General features: G+C 43.3%; 1 protein-coding gene across 4 annotated transcripts in view; it reads right to left on the bottom strand.

Annotated features, from left to right (window-relative positions):
* Positions 1–16,146, bottom strand: part of RGS6 (regulator of G protein signaling 6) — a 247,461-nt gene that overhangs the window by 48,221 nt on the left and 183,094 nt on the right. For all 4 annotated transcript variants that reach the window (XM_058027327.1, XM_058027328.1, XM_058027326.1 and 1 more), the window contains 6 exons: positions 15,647–15,728; positions 15,067–15,141; positions 13,630–13,728; positions 12,529–12,590; positions 8,024–8,134; positions 4,589–4,714 (listed from right to left, as the gene is read on the bottom strand). In XM_058027327.1, the coding sequence (XP_057883310.1) occupies positions 4,589–4,714; positions 8,024–8,134; positions 12,529–12,590; positions 13,630–13,728; positions 15,067–15,141; positions 15,647–15,728 (555 nt within the window). The remainder of the gene's footprint in view (positions 1–4,588; positions 4,715–8,023; positions 8,135–12,528; positions 12,591–13,629; positions 13,729–15,066; positions 15,142–15,646; positions 15,729–16,146) is intronic.

The raw sequence follows: 16,146 nt of genomic DNA, 5'->3' as shown, positions 1-16,146 counted from the left end.
GGGACCTGCCAAGGAGACAGCAGTGTCGGTGGGGACGGGGCGAGCGTCCCGCAGGCCTCCCCCTCCACTCCCCTCCCACGCGGTGCTCGGTGCAAGTCCCTCCTTCTGCAGCGATTCCTTTCAGTGCTGCGGGGCAGGACAGCCCTTTTGTCGCTGCCGCGGGGCAGCGCCCGCCGGCCGTGCGCTGAGGGGCAGCGTCCGCCGAGAGGCCCGGCCCGGGCCCGCTGAGGGGGCCGCGCAGCGCGGGGCGATGGCGCCGCCTGCCGGCACCACCCGGCACTGCCCGCCCCATCCCGGCTCTGCCCCGCACTGCCCGGCACTGCCCGTACCATCCCGGCACTGCCCGCTCCATCCCGGCTCTGCCCCGCATTGCCCGGCACTGCCCGTACCATCCCGGCACTGCCCGCTCCATCCCGGCTCTGCCCCGCACAGCCCGTACCATCCTGGCACTGCCCCGCACAGCCCGTACCATCCCGGCACTGCCCGCTCCATCCCGGCTCTGCCCGCCCCATCCCGGCTCTGCCCCGCATTGCCCGTACCATCCCGGCACTGCCCGCCCCATCCCGGCTCTGCCCCGCACTGCCCGTACCATCCTGGCACCGCCCCGCACAGCCTGTACCATCCCGGCACTGCCCCGCATTGCCCGGCACTGCCCGTACCATCCAGGCACTGCTCGCACCATCCCGGCACTGCCCCGCACCGCCTGGCACTGCCCGTACTATCCTGGCACTGCCCCGCACAGCCCGGCACTGCTCGCACCATCCCAGCACTGCCCGCTCCATCCCGGCTCTGCCCCGCACAGCCCGTACCATCCCGGCACTGCCCCGCACCGCCTGGCATTGCTCGCACCATCCCAGCTCTGCCCCGCACCGCCTGGCACTGTCCATACTATCCTGGCACTGCCCGCCCCATCCCGGCTCTGCCCTGCGCTGCCCGCCCCATCCCGGCACTGCCCCGCACTGCCCGTCCCATCCCGGCACTGCCCCGCACTGCCCGCTCCATCCCGGCTCTGCCTGCACCGCTCGCACTCCGCTCAGCCCTCCAGCTCTGGCACTGCCTCGGAACTGCTGCGGCAACGTTCTTAATTTAGGGAACACGGGGCTTTGGGGCGGCCCGGTGTGTTTACTGCAGATATGAGCTCTCCTCCCCGCCTGAACTTCACCTTTCCTGATGAAAACTGGGCGGGGGGAACCTGGCAACAAGTTTCAACCATTAGGAGTCATGTAAGCTATAAACACTTTCTGCAGGTAGAACTCCTTTCCCGCGATCTCCATGTTCAACACATGCTCACAAGCAATAAGGCCCAGGGCGCCTGCATCCATGCATTGCCAGCTCCACAGTGCATTCCCACAAAGTGTCGCATGCTTCCCACTGAGGTCTATAAACAGGTGTGCAGCCTCTTTTCCCTTCAGGTGAAATTCCCATGTTCCATATTCCCACTTTGCCGTTTCCAGCTGACACTCTTAAAAGTTAGGAGGGAAAAAATTCAATCCACCAGCTAAATTAACATCTCAGTAATCTCAAGATGTCTCAGAAGGTTCCCAGGTCATAAAAAATGTATAATAACTTTCTGATGCCCTTTCTTTTCTTATCCTTTCTTATTTATTTTGTTTTAAATTTGGCATTTTGTCAGCTATATTTTGGGTACTTCAAAAATCACCCAAGTCAAAACAAATTGTAGATGAAAGATAACAACAGAGAGGAGAAAGAAAACAGAGCAAGGAAAAGAGTTAAAATAAAAACAGAGAGAAATATAACCAACTGACTGGCTTTCCTGCTCCCACATAAATAATGGACAGCCAATAAATAAGTTACAGGGCTCAGGCGAGCCCAGGAGACTGGTGGACAAGATCCTGCAAGTTTATTAGAACACAGACACACAGCTGGAAGGTGATCTGGGAGGTCATTGAGTCTAGTCTGCTGCTATCTCTGGCAGTGCCTCACCCAAGGCCCCCACTGGGACCAATTTTTCTCAGCTAGGAAGAGATGGAAATGCCCCACCACCATCAGCCCTGTGATTTGGGACTTGCATCACAAGGTATGAGAGCTGAATTTGGTCCCCTTGCTGGATTGCTGAATTACATTCATTTTAAGACATTCTCAAGCACACACTTCACAAAATCTTTTCTAGTGCTACCATGAATTTCTAGGTTTTCCAGCAGTCAGTTTCTCAGATCTGCCTTAAATTCAACATATTATCTGCCTTAAATTCAACAATTTATAGGGCTCTGGCCAGTGTTAATCCTAAAGATACTCCCAAGATCCTACTAGCACTCCCAAGAGATAATACATCCCTACTGCAACAGTTCCAAGGTCTCTGGGTAGTTACTGGGAAGAGAGTTCAGAGAAGATTAACTTTTGTTAATCTGTATGTTACTTTTCTAGCAAGGTGCTAAGTGCTGTGCTCTCAGAAAATTTCTTACACCTTCCCAGGGTTTGGGTGGGATGTGTGTCATTTTACTGTAGTTGTCTGCCATGCACTCATTTGAATCAGTCTCTCCAGGTTTATGATAACAAGAGATGGATGCTTTCTAGTGTAATTTAGGTGCTTTTAGTTTTGTTTCCACTTAAAGCTGAAACAAATTCTTCTCAGGTGACTCACTGACTCCTCTTCAGCTTCTCTTCTCTCTCTCTAAAAGGATATTTCATAAAAAGAAAGCATGTGCTTCTGAGCTGTTGGCTTACATGAGGCAGATCCCAACTTTGTTGTTGAGTGTAACTTAGATTTTGCTTGCATGCGTAAGCATCGAGCAGTTACTTTCTTTTTTTGGTACATATTCCTAGTGAGAATTAAGGAGCTTTCTCTGCCTCACCTGAACCCTTCTTCTCTCAAGCATCACTGCTAATAATTCACTCTATTCCAGTTTTTTCATGAATATTTCTGCCTTTGCATCCTTTTATTTAAGGCTTTAAGCAGGCTTGCTAATGTATCCAATATGAGATAAGAATACCACGTAAGGCAATACCATCATAATGATACCATAAGAATGATAGCAAAGTTCCCATATTAAGAATCATGCCAATGTCTTCCACAAAGGAGGCAGGATTTAACCCGCCTATGCCAGCCCACTGATTTTTCCAGCTCCCTTCACTACATCTCAAAATCAAAGAGAATGCGCATCAGCAGGAGGAGCAGCTCTGACTGACCAAGAAAGGTACAAGTTTGCCTCCTCATAATCAAACTTTCTCCATTTGTTGGAATAGGATGAACATGAGGGAGAGAGCTAAGTCATAAAACCTGCTGGATTTCATTAGCACAACTCCAGATTAATTTCAGAGCACTAATTTGAAGAGTATCTTAATTCAGTATATTAATTTTGCACTTCATCACTACAATTTAATTGCAAATGAGTGCTGCTGTACATAACTGCAGTAAGCATATGCAAGTTCAGTACCTGTTTAGCAATAAAATTTCAAGCTCATTTGTGTAATTAGCAACACTCCCTTGTTTTCTTACAGGTTATCTTTTGGATTTTTCAAAACAATAAAGTGCATTGAGTTTTTACTGTTTTGCTGCTGGCATGCTTTCTGCACTTCTCCTTGGACAGGGAAACTTGATAAATAGAATGGTAAGTTCCAATGTCATTAAAAATCACTTTCTGGGGAATTCCTCTTTCAGGTCTCGCAGGTTAGCCGACTGCAAGTGACAATTGTTCACATGCTTTAGTAATGTATTTTATTTTCTAAGTGAAATAGAATGAAAAAAACATAACTAAAAAAGGCAGTGCAGTAAGGTTCTTATCTGCTGTAAAAATAGAGAACATCGAGCCTGCTCACTACAACCACAGGCCAAAGCTGGACTGACTTCCTCAGCCCAAGAGCAGGCACAGTTCTGTCAGTGAACCTGCAAGCTTCTCTGGCCTTCCCTGCAAATGCTCACTTAGCCTTCTGGAACATGACTGCCCCAAAAAAAACCCCACAAGAACCTGTCCCTTTACCCCTTCTTGTGCTGAGACACAACCACAGCACCACTACAGCACCTCTGTAGTGTTATTCAGTCAAAAAGTGGGGTTTACTGGCTCTCAGCCTGATGTAGGATCACGTGCATAAATACATAATGTTTCATAACAGAAGTTCTGACTTCCTCACAGCTTGAGAAGTCAGGTACTCAGAATCCCCACACAGAGAGTCCTGCTAAGGTGAGATATGCTGTTGGATAGTTAGCACACGCCAAAATTAAAAGTAGTTGTTGCAAACCTGACTGCAACTAAGAACTGCAAAGTTCATAGCCACATGATATCCATACTGTTTCCCTACCACAAGCCCTGCCCATACAGACACATGTAAATACTATATATTGTTAGGGGGCTCAGGAGCAATGTGCTGCATCTCATCACATCATGCAAGTCTGCAAGCCCTTGCATGCAGAAGATACCTGACAACACTGGCTCTGCTAAACTGCTTCTGAGATTACTCACATAGGTCTAGTATAGGAGTCTGTAGCAGTGCTATAGGGCAGACCCTGCCATTCTCATCTTTATTCAAATGGGTGTTTTTAGCAGTTCCAGACACACCAAACATTGCATTTCACCTATACAAGAGAATAGGATCAGGACCATTCATTTAGTCAAGTCCGAAAAGGTTTCACCTGAGGTTTTCTGAGCTGAACTCTGATTCCAGGAAACGAAGGAACTGGTCTCGTCCTACTGGGTCCTTCAGCACCTCATCCATGGAGAAACCCCATCTTTTCACACGCTGCTGACTAGGTTCTTTGCTGTTTGGAGAGAGAAGGGGAAAAACAGATGGAATGTGCATCTCTGCCTGCTGTCCGAGCAGCTGCTGCTGTTTCTGCTAAGTGAAGGGAAGAAGATTATTAGATGAGATGTTGTTTTTTTATCAAGATTTTTCAGAAATACAGGTTAGCAAATAACAAAAAAAAAGCCTATAAAGACCAGGATCAACATTAAAGCAACCAGAGGACTTTAAATCGTTACATCATTTGAATCATTAAAGGATGCTATTTGGGTGCTACATACACGGTGACATAAGAGAGAATGTGAATGATACAATTTTCAATGCAATTTCTGGTAGGTTTCATTTGGAAGAACAGCATACCATGCCTAAATGGATATACCATTTCTATTAATACCATACCATTATGCACTTCTTGCATATCTCCTCAAATGTACCTTAGGATTTCTTATACATCAAGATAAAAATTTCCCAGCAATGTTCCCTGGGTCACTGGTGGGCTCCAGAGCGTTTCCTTGTGTCCCACACAGTACTGCCTGGTCACTTGGAACTGGCTTCAGATTTTCAGATCCACATTTGCATTAGAAAAGCAGTTCCACTAAGAAGCAGTGCAGCAAAGTATCTAAAATGATTACTGGTTTGTAATCTTTCATTTTTTAGTGCCTCTGATTTTTGCATGCCTAAGTCTCAGAAGACTAAAAAATATCTTCCTCCTACTCCATGATAATCAGACTTTTATTTTCTATCTCAGCTGGGACACTGAGATGCAGAGGCACCCAAAATCACCAGCAACCTTTCTCCTTAATTATTTCTTAACACAGCCAACTTACATAAGCTGTTGTTTGAATTGCCAGACATGTTGCAGAGACGCCTATGGGCAGAGGTGGTGCCTGGCCTGGGAATCACAACGAGGATCCTATGAGACAGCCTGCATCAGAGCGTAATCTGGGCTCACAAAGTGTTTGAAAGCTTCTGGTGTGATGGCGTCATACTATGAGACAACCACTAGAACACAGCTCAGCTGCTCCCATGTGTGACAGCAGAGCCATTGTTAACAGTACATATCTATTAAACTGTGTGTCTCCTCATGTCCACAGCGATTCCTAATCATGGAGCCTTAGGGGACAGTGGCGATCTGTGCTGAAGACAAGTAAGCCAAAGGGGTAAATAAAATGCCTGCTTTCATTTTCTCTTGGTGTAAAGGCTAAGCAAAATTGATAGGCATGTCCTCACTCGAGGAGCAGCACACTTGGGATGGCTCCTCCTGCGCTCCCTCAGGAGCCAGCAGTGCTGCAGACAAAGGTGCAGATCCAGCCTACCTGTTACACAAACCAGCCTGGCCATCGGGACACAAAAGCCATGCACAATCTAAGCTCAGGGAATTTCCTGCTGAATCCAGAGATCTGTACCAGCTCTTCTTGCAGCTACACAACATTCTGGCACACACAAAAAAAGGCCAAAGTGCTGTCTAAAACGGAATGCTTTCCGTGTCATTTCCTGAGTCCTGACTGCCATGGAGGATGAACTCCAGTGCCACAGGGCTGCCCATACTCAGCAGCCAGCCTTGCCACTGGCAGTCAGAGGCTCTTTGTTTTCCTGCACAAGGGCTCTGCCCTCCTAACTGAGGAAACAGCTTTGCAGGCAACACAAGGGGATCTTGGAGATCATTTAATTATTCATGCAAGTTGCAACTAGATGCAGATGCAGTTAGTTTTTTTACAATAGAGAATAAAATGGAAATACATAGCTGTTTGTTTTTCCATCTCCCCACACTACAGCTTTCTCTTTTTCACCTGCAGGAAAATCACCTTCCTTAACTCTGAAATCATAGCAGAAGCCAAGCATTTATTTTAAATTCCTACAAGGCTGTGACATCAGGCTAATTGTATTCTTCAGGGACACAGACAGCTTTTCTGGGATTTGCAGCTACATCAACAGATGCAGAAATAATGGATGCCTGGATTACCTTGTGGGTGAGGGCTTCTACAGAGCAGTATTTTGCAAGGGCTGTATGTGGTACTAGTCCTACTAGGGAGGATGGACAAAATGAGAGAAACTAGCTAAGAAAAAAAAACAACAAATACTAAAATTATGTGAAGAGGGGTAGAGGTTAGGAAAATAATGGATTTCTGTGACTACCAGAGAAGCAGGTGAAAACAACTTTCACATCCCAAACTACTTGGCTTTTAAAGGGGGGAAAATCTTGTTCTTTTCCTGGAACACTGATTCTCTATGAATCAGTTTTCTTAGGCAATAACATCTCTAAATTATTATTCAAGAACATACAGCATTAGATTTGGCATTCTCTTATCAAAAATTTGCTAAAGTGAACTCCAAATTCAGATTTGGTGCCAAATGGCAGCAACTAAACACTGGAGTAGCTGCTGAGCCCTTGCAGTTGTTGGCCACAGGATGTGATTGGGTAGTGAAGGTAATATGGGGCATGGGATTTCCACTCAAATTTGCTGTGGGAGTTGTCAGGCATAGTGGCAGGCAGGCAGGACAATTCAAGCCCCTTTACAAGGATTGTGGATAGCCTGTGAGGGCAAGAGACACAAACATAGGCCAGAGTTCCCTTGCGCCAGCATCACATGGGCAAAACATGATCTCTGCTGCAGTGTTCTGCTTGTTTGTTTTGGTTTTTGTTTTGTTTTTTTTTTTTTTGGGGGGGGGGGGTGGGGCTGAGAAACCCTCTGAGGTGCAAGACATTGAATATCCTCCAGACATTCCTCCCTCTTTCCATCTATTTGACACCATAACAGAGACAAGCCAGCTTGTTCACCAACAGGTGAGGCCCAAACCCAACCTATTACAATTCTGACCTGCCAAGTCTCACACATCACATGTGAGCTACATTCTTCTGTGCCAAACTCACTCTGCACAGCAGTACTGGCCACCACTTATAACTCACCCCATTTCACCAGCAGCATTTTTCATGGGATTCCATGACAAGAGCAGGGCTGGAGCATTGCAGCTGGGAAGAGTAGGCTCCCAAGGATCAAATGTGATTTGCTGGAACAAACTGGAGATGTGCTGGAACAAGTTTGTCTTAGTAGTATCCTACATCTTTAGGCTCCTATGCCTGAGTCTGTGCATGTACTCAACAGGTATAAGAACATCCATTACCTGACTTACAGAGTCCCATACATCAAGCCATATAAAAGTAGAAGGGATGAATAATTCAAAGATACCAGTGATAAACTTTAGCTATGTTCTTGAATCTTGTAGTACAGACATAAAACTTCCTTTCCAAACAGGGCAGTGTTAAGAGCATATAAAGAAAACGGCAAGACAACTCTCACATTAGTTAAAACTACCAATTAATTTTTACCTCATTTCAATGTCCCACAATGCTGCATCATCACTTATCCAGGGATTGGAAGGCTCAGCAGGAGTTATAAAGGGGTCATATTCCACATACTGCTCTGTGTAGGCTATTAAACTGGCAGGGGAAAAAAAAGGAAAAAAAAAAGAATAAAGAAAGGGTTTGAATGCACAGTCACATGTCAGAAAAGTGCAGCTTTTCTTTTTATCCTGTTTGTTTGGGGTTTTTTGGTGGTGGTTTTTTGTTTTGTTTTTGTGTGTGGTTCTTTTTATTTATAGGGATTAGTCAGTTTCCCAGCAATCACAGGAGACCCTTTTCCCAGGGATGATGCATGCAAGGATTTCTCTGCAAACACCCACCAGCTCACTGCAGTATTTTCCTCAACAGCAGCATTTTCCTCCAGCTTGTCTCTGTTGAGATGCCCCCAAAAAACCTGATGAGGCAACAACTGGATTACTATGGCAGGACTTCCTCCAGAGAGCCATGAGAGGAATATGATGTATGTGCCATCCCATTCATTTGCTACATGTTACTATTGCCTCCCATCCTTTTCATTTTTGCAAACTTGTGCACCCACATAAATTTATGCACTATGAGAAACTCACCTAAACAGGGTCATGGGCTGCAGCTAAGAATATGCTTAAATCTTTGGAGGATCATAGTCCTAAACATCAAAGCTTTGCCTATAGATAATTTTTTAGTTATGTTGGTATAGTATTTAGTCTAGCAGCACTATTGTAAAATACTTCAACATAATAATTAACTTAGAGAATAGTAAATAATATGCACGTTGGAAAAACTCCTGGCCTTTACACTGGCTTGCTTCATGGTGAGTCAGTTAAGGCACAGAGCCTCTAATCCTCACTAGGATGAGATTCAAAGAGCTTTCTGGTGAAAGAACTGTGTCTGCTTGCATAAATGATTCAGGAATTCCACTGGGGTTGGGGCTAGGGGTGCATTTTTACAAAAGAAAGACAGCAAACATGAAATAAATCAAAAGACATTTCTTCTAGTCTATACTGGAAATACTCTAAGGCACTTTATTTTTTGCCTACGTCTGCCAAGTAATTAACGAAGTCAATTATGTCTCATCATACTGAACAACCAATGTACTTGCACTGTGATTGTCCACACTAAACTTTACCTCTGGTCCTTCACATCTCAAAAAGGCAGGCAAATGAAAAAACCCTGCAAACAAAGGGTCATAAAAGGCAGAAAGTTTCCCTGAACTGCTCTATAGTAATTATTTCTTTTTGTTTGTGCTAGCTCTTATCATGAGGCATTAAAATCATACACTTTTGTAACCACAGCAGGTTCCCATTGCCCCTTAGGGCACTCGGGGCTGTCTCATCTCATTTCATTAATTACATTTCATGACTGCTGTGGGTCAAGGGGTGGAGGAGGGAGCAGCGTCCAATTTCACAGAGCAGCAGCAGTCCCTTAGACATCAATGAAAGACAGGGTTGGTTAAAAAAGAAAAGAAATCCAAAAAGGATCAATCAGGAGATATCTGCTGTGAAACCTGAATTGCTCCTAATAAAATAATAAGACGACATCAGAGGTGCCAATACAAGTACTAGCAAAAAAGAAAGAGGGAAAAAACAAAAATGAAATAAGGGGGAATTTCTAAGTACATTTTGCTGATTCAGTATAATGGCAGCAGCAGAATCATTGCCTCATTGTCTACAGGAGGCTAGAGGCAAGGGACTCCTAAGAAAAAGCATTTTTGTCAAAAGGCAAACCTGGCCTTTTGGGTGATAAACTGAATACCCGGTAGAAGCGGTGGTAGGAACAGTTGACTGAAGGGTGTGGAGCTTGCACTGAGAACCCAACTGCCTCTCAATCAAGGGGGCCTGCTGAGCCTTCAAGGAACTTTGATGAGAAGCTGAAAGAATAGCACAAATTTTCATCTAGGGAACTGAGATTGCTTCTGGTAGGAAGATGCTCATTTTTCCCCAGGCATTTCGGTGATGCTGTTTCTAATGAAATTGTACTAACACTGTGCAATGCAGGGAAAACAATAGGTAGAATATATTGATAGTTTTGCTCAACAGTTCTCAAAGCTCAGTGGTTAAAACTGACAGTGCACAGGTCCCAAGTGGGGAGAAAGGATGTGGAAGAAAGACACTTTCCAAGGTATGTGGAGCAGCTGAGGGATGCCTGTTCCCACAGTTGGCACAGATCTACTCCTGGAAGCAGAACAGGGAGGAAAGGGAAGAAAATCTTTAGCAGCAAGCATTTATCTCACAGAAGCTGGAGATATCCTTTGGAGAGCCTTCCTCTACTGACAGACAAAGGCTATCCCAAGAATAGTGTGAATTAATGTAAAATAAATACAACTGATCTATTACTATTGAAACAATTTATATCTTGTTCCTATAACTTGTTTGACCTAGTGTTTCCTGATTTATTTGTTACTTCCCTCATCCTCTCTGAAAGTGCCTTTGTGCTATACTGAAAAATTGGCAGGTGGTGCCACTGTCAGGCTTGACTGTTGATGCCAAGAAGTCATTTCCTGTACTCTGATCTGCCACATTGTCACCTAAACTGTCCCAAGAGCAGGGTCTAGCCTGAAAATTGATTTGATAATAACAGCATCTCCTTACACAGGAAATTTGTTCCTAGTGCTTGTAATCAATGTCTTCATGGGGCTCTCAAGGCTGCACAGGTGTTTTTCAGGCAATTGTGCAAGTCAGGTCATTCGTATTCATTCCTCCTCACCAGTCCCTAACCCTGCAAAGCCACTGGACCCATCAGCTTCTCTGCTTCCCTCCTACCTGCTCTGCAATGCTCCACATCCAGGCTGCACTTCCCACCACTCTCCACACAAAGTCACGGTACTCTCAAATCAATATTGCCAATATTCAAATCAATATTCAAAGTCATCACATAACAAAACACCTCCTCATAAATAAAGATCACAACCATGATTTTCATTCTTTATAATTATTAATAATCATTTAGAAATATAAGGTTCTTCACCCAGAGGGTGTCTGGGCTCTGGAACAGCCTCCACAGGGTAGCAGTCCTGGCACTAATCCTGCCAGAGTTCAAGTGTTTGGTCAATGCTCTCAGGCACATGGTGTGATTCTTGGGGCTCTCTCTCCTGTGCAGGGCCAAGGGTTGGATTTGATGATCCTGGTGGGTCCCCTCCAATTCAGCTTATTCTGTCATTCTGTAATTTGACTGTTCTCATTTTATTCACTTTTCTCCTGGTTATTATTTTGCAAAGGTTTTGATAGCAACATTTTCTCCTCCAACTTGAGAGCAATTAAAAAAGAAAAAAAAAAAACAAAACAAAACTTTTCGAACCAGAAAAATTATTAACGTCTCAGTATATTAAGGTCATTGTAAATAAATTCAGTACAATAACTTTTTTGGTTTTAAAGTACAAGTATATGTTCTTAATTGAAATGATCCAAAAGCCCAAAACATAAATATAAATGGGCTTATTTTAATCATACAATGTATTGCATGCAGGATTTCAGGGAACCTCTGAATATTTTCTCTTTAATTGGATCCATTTTCATTTTAATTGCAAAACTTGATGAGCAAATAAGAACTTACATGGGGCCTCTCACCATTTAATTTACCTGGTTTAGTCCATGCATGCTAACTACAGATGCAGGCACTGCAAAGCACATTTCATGGGGTATTCCCATTTTGCTTTGCTGAAATAAAAACTCCTCTATTATTTCTCTAGAAGGAACCAGGCCTTATCCTATCCTTCATGTTTAACATGGTTTTGCTTTAAAAGTGATATCACTGGAGAGCATGGCTACCCCTACCTTCATCTCAGTGACTACCCTGCAAATGTGCATAACTTACAAATACCTAAGTAAATGAGTTGTCATACTAAATTAAATTTGAGCTTGTTCTTCACCTATTCATACTTTTCTACCAAAGCAAAATATTCTGCAAGTCAAATTGTGCCTTGATTTGCCTCTTAGAAATCCACTCCTCGCAACACTGCCTTGAGTAGTCCAGATACAATGCCTGTACTTCTCTAAGGGTTTCATATACATGGAAGTGGGAGCAGGAACTGGTCCTACAACCCCAGTAGGAACAGAGATGTGAACAACATGTACAACAAATGCAAACACAGCTCCTTCCCCAGAGCTGTGCCAGACTAACAAGAGATAAGCACTGAGGATTCGGCCAAAAAGGGGAAAAAAGTGTATTTTCAAATTGAGACACAAATGACTTTTCTAAAAATAAACCACATGGTAGTGAAGCGGTGGGAAACAAGTTACACAAGGGTTTTTTTCTTTTATGAATTCTTCCTTTCTTTTGCAGATTACAGGTCCTCCTTTCCCACCTATTTTTGCTCAGTGGCAGAAGAGTGAGTACAGGGGTGTCAGCAGCCAGGCAGCACAGCTGATCAAGGAGGGGAAAGGATTGATGCACAGAAAGGGGGTCAAGCCTTTGCACTTTGCTGCCTGCTCTGTTTCTAGAAATGCCAAACTGGAGATGAGGAAAGAATGGGAAATCATCAAAATGGGGACACTCACCTTTCTGCTACTTTGGACATCTTTAAACAATGTCTCTCTATCTGCATGTTCAGAAAAGTTATCTGAGGAGAGAGATGACAAAGACATTAACAATTTATGAGTTCTGCAGCATGCACTGACAATATCTTAACACACTATTGATTTCTCTTTCCAAAAGGCTGGAAAGTAATTCAGAAGGAAATGGGACCCTTCCCTAGGAATCAGAAGCTTATTAACTGCTTCCAATAGCAGGCTCCCTTGCCAAAGGCAAATCCCTAGGGGAAGCTTCAGAAGACATAACTGAAAGTAGAAAAGACACATATTTGGGGCTAAGGTTCCTAGACTACTCAGGGTACAATATGATCTCCTTTTTACAAACACACTCTCCTCTCCTGTTCCTCTTACTGACTGGCATCACAAGAACAGTAACATTTTACAGCACACTTTCATTCTGCTACGAACCAGTTCTTCAACCTGTGATAAAAAAGCTCAAGAAATGTAGCATCCAGGCTTAGCTCAGAAGACCACCCAAAAACTGATTGCTTAAGAAACTTGTTTAAAGATGCATTAGTAAAATGCTGATCCAGGGATTCCTGTTTGTCTTTCAGTGAGGGCTGCTTATTGCATCAAAGTAATTTTGAGAGACAGCTCTTCATGCCAGTGCAAGGATGTGTGAGTTGGCTGGTCATTCCTTGGCATGATTGTCCAAATAACTTTTTCCTAGTTTCCTAAAAGCTCTGACTGTGCAGTCTAACAGTCATGCACTGAACGATGCCTTTCCTCACCACTCATCCCAAGCTTGTGCCCAGCTACACTGCCTTTGTCACTATCCACTTTTCAGACATCCTCAGTGAACTGGAATTATTGCCTTATTGCCTGTGTCTGGTCCACAGACAATAAAAGTAGTTTCAGAGGTCAGAGTCACTCATAATACGTATCACCATACAACCACACTGCTCAATGAATACTCATAACAATTAACATAAGTGAGAATTAAGGATAAGTACGTGAGGATCAAGGACACGTAAAGCACAGAACTGGTTTTGCTGGTATCTCAATACCTTTCTAGGCTTTTTTCTGGGAGCAGTTCTCAGAAGAGTTGCCATACAGCCACCTACTTACCTGCTTGCGGAAATCCTCTTTTGTGGTTTTGCGCACCGGCTGGGAGGGCAGGTGTACGGGGCTTTGGGGCTGAGACTCCTCTGTAACCCCATACACTGACTGTGAGGAACCAAGGAACAGACCAAAGGGTTACAGCATTTTTCTGTTACACAATGAGGAATGGTGCAGTGTGCAAAGCAGTAAGGTAACAAGCCAGCAATTTCCTACTGTTTATATCCACACAGGTAATTATTCAGCCCCAAGCAATATTTACAGATGAGACCATTCTTGCTGATGCCTGCACTTGGAAGGCCTGTAGGTGTGTTAAGAGAAGAGTTTGTTTTAAATGGTTAAATGCAGATGATAATTTTTAGGAGCTCTGAAGGCTGTGTGCACTAACACTTGCAGGATGAACACTGGGAGCTGTCACTGGGGTGAACCAAGTAGTAAAAGAAAATACTAGAACCTGATTCTATGCCACTGTCTTTCACTTGATTTAATTTCTTGATGTAAAACTACATATTGAATAAAGTGCTTAACCAGGTCAAGTCAATAGGTCACATGAACTTCTCTAAACAGAAACCTGGAGACAGACCTGTAGCCATTCATTTTCAGGATAGACACCTGCACTGAAAGTAATACCATTTGCCCTTTCATTTAGTGCTTTTGCTTTTCAGTAAAGTTTCTAATAGACATGTGAATAGCTCTGCTGCAGTTTAACTACTTATGGAGGTTCAGGAGTCCAGTGTTCTGTCCAAAAACATAACAAGTGATAAGAAGAAACAGCCTGAAGCTGTGTCAAGAGAGGCTTAGATATTAGGAAAGAATTCTTCTCTGAAATGGTTATCAAGTACTGGAACAAGGCTGCCCAAAGAAGTTGTTGTGTCACCATTCTTGAAACTATTTAGAAGATAGGAACATGGTTTAGTGAAGGACTTGGTTAGGTTAAGGTTTTGAGTCACTGATCTAAATGGTTTTCTTCAATCTAATTGATTCTATGAATTCATATACATAGAAGAGCTCAAACTTGCTGGAAGTCAAAGACACCCAAGTTACTAATGATCCAGTCTTCGAAATTATTAAGGCAGGTAAACATCTCATTTTCTGTGCCCAGATAATTTCTTAAAAAGGGACCTAGGTATTTTTGCCAATTTCATTTAATTTCATGGGAGGGCAGAGCCATCAGACATTTGGGACACAGAGATCCTTAATGCCCTTCTCAGCTCTACCCATCACCCATCAAGTCAGTACAACTATGCTGGTAAAACTGAAATAATAAATTCACCAAGGGGAACAAAATATAACTTGTATTATCAAAACACTTTTTTTTTTTTGCTCCTCTTGGGTAAGTCTCATATACAGTAGGTGTCAAGTATGATTTACATGAAAAGAAAATAAAAACAGTGAACCAAACTAACTCCAAACAAGAAAAAACCAAAATGAGGAACTCAAACTGACCTTTTTCACTTTTTGTGGGTTTTTCATACGGCGACACTTTCTAATGTCCATTTCTGTGGTGTTCACACAGCCTGGCTGAAAAGATATGGTAACTGTGTTATTCCTCTGTTAAGAATCTTCATCCTACCTTACCTTTATAAAATATACAATTAGATCTTGTCCAAAACTCTTTCTTGAGGTCTGTGTTACTCTTGCTAAACAAGAGACTGCATATACCCAAGGATGCTATGTCAGCATTCAATCCACTTACTCCTAACTTTGGCACCAAAAGGAAATAGCTAACAGTGGGGAGCTTTTGCTAGGAAGTCTGAGACAAACTGAGTAAGCTGCTTTTCTTTCATAAGCCCAGTAAATAATTTTCAAAGTTCGTATTTTTCACGTATTTCCAAATCAACAGTTCCATAGGTACAGAAGTCCAGAATGTCTCATATAGTCTAGCAGACACTTGGGGCATTGGGAACTGCAAGGAAAATCAATGTGGTGACTGTAAGGGCAATGTTTTTGTGCATAAAGCATTTACTACTAATAAAACTTTTCCTGTCAAAACCTGGAAAGTCTCTTCATTCAAAAATAGTTTTACCACAGGCCTGTGCACATCCCAGAATGCTCTTTCCTGGCTGTCCAAAATCTTTCTTTCTGTTTTATCCTTTTTTCTGTCGATTCTGAAAACAAAAGCATAAGTGTGTATGAGTCAATGTACAAGTCATGCTTTCTTCTTTGATATAGTTCCTAGCTGTAGTTCTTAACCCCAAGACAAAAAATTTCAGAAATCAACTTTTTTTGTACAGTGATGTTGCACTTGCACGGGCACATGCCATGAAACAAAATAACACCGATGTTTACTCCAACATGGGTCAAAAAAGATTTTCCTATTAATGTGGAAAAATTTAACAGCTGTTTTTCGTCTGGTGAGGAAAACCTTTCCTGGTACCCTGGTCCTGTACTCTGATTTGACAGGCTGGGAAAGTTTGTAGTTTTGTCTGTGTCAGGAAACCCACCATGACCTGTTTGCTCCAGGTGAGGCGCCTGGCTGATGCTGAACTGAGGTCACCATCCAGAGAATCCATTGCACCCAAACGC

The sequence above is a fragment of the Melospiza georgiana genome, chromosome 6, assembly GCF_028018845.1.
Source record: "Melospiza georgiana isolate bMelGeo1 chromosome 6, bMelGeo1.pri, whole genome shotgun sequence".
Lineage (NCBI taxonomy): Eukaryota > Metazoa > Chordata > Aves > Passeriformes > Passerellidae > Melospiza > Melospiza georgiana.
Note: the sequence above shows the minus strand (reverse complement) of the source record. Positions and strands in the feature narration are given on the sequence as shown.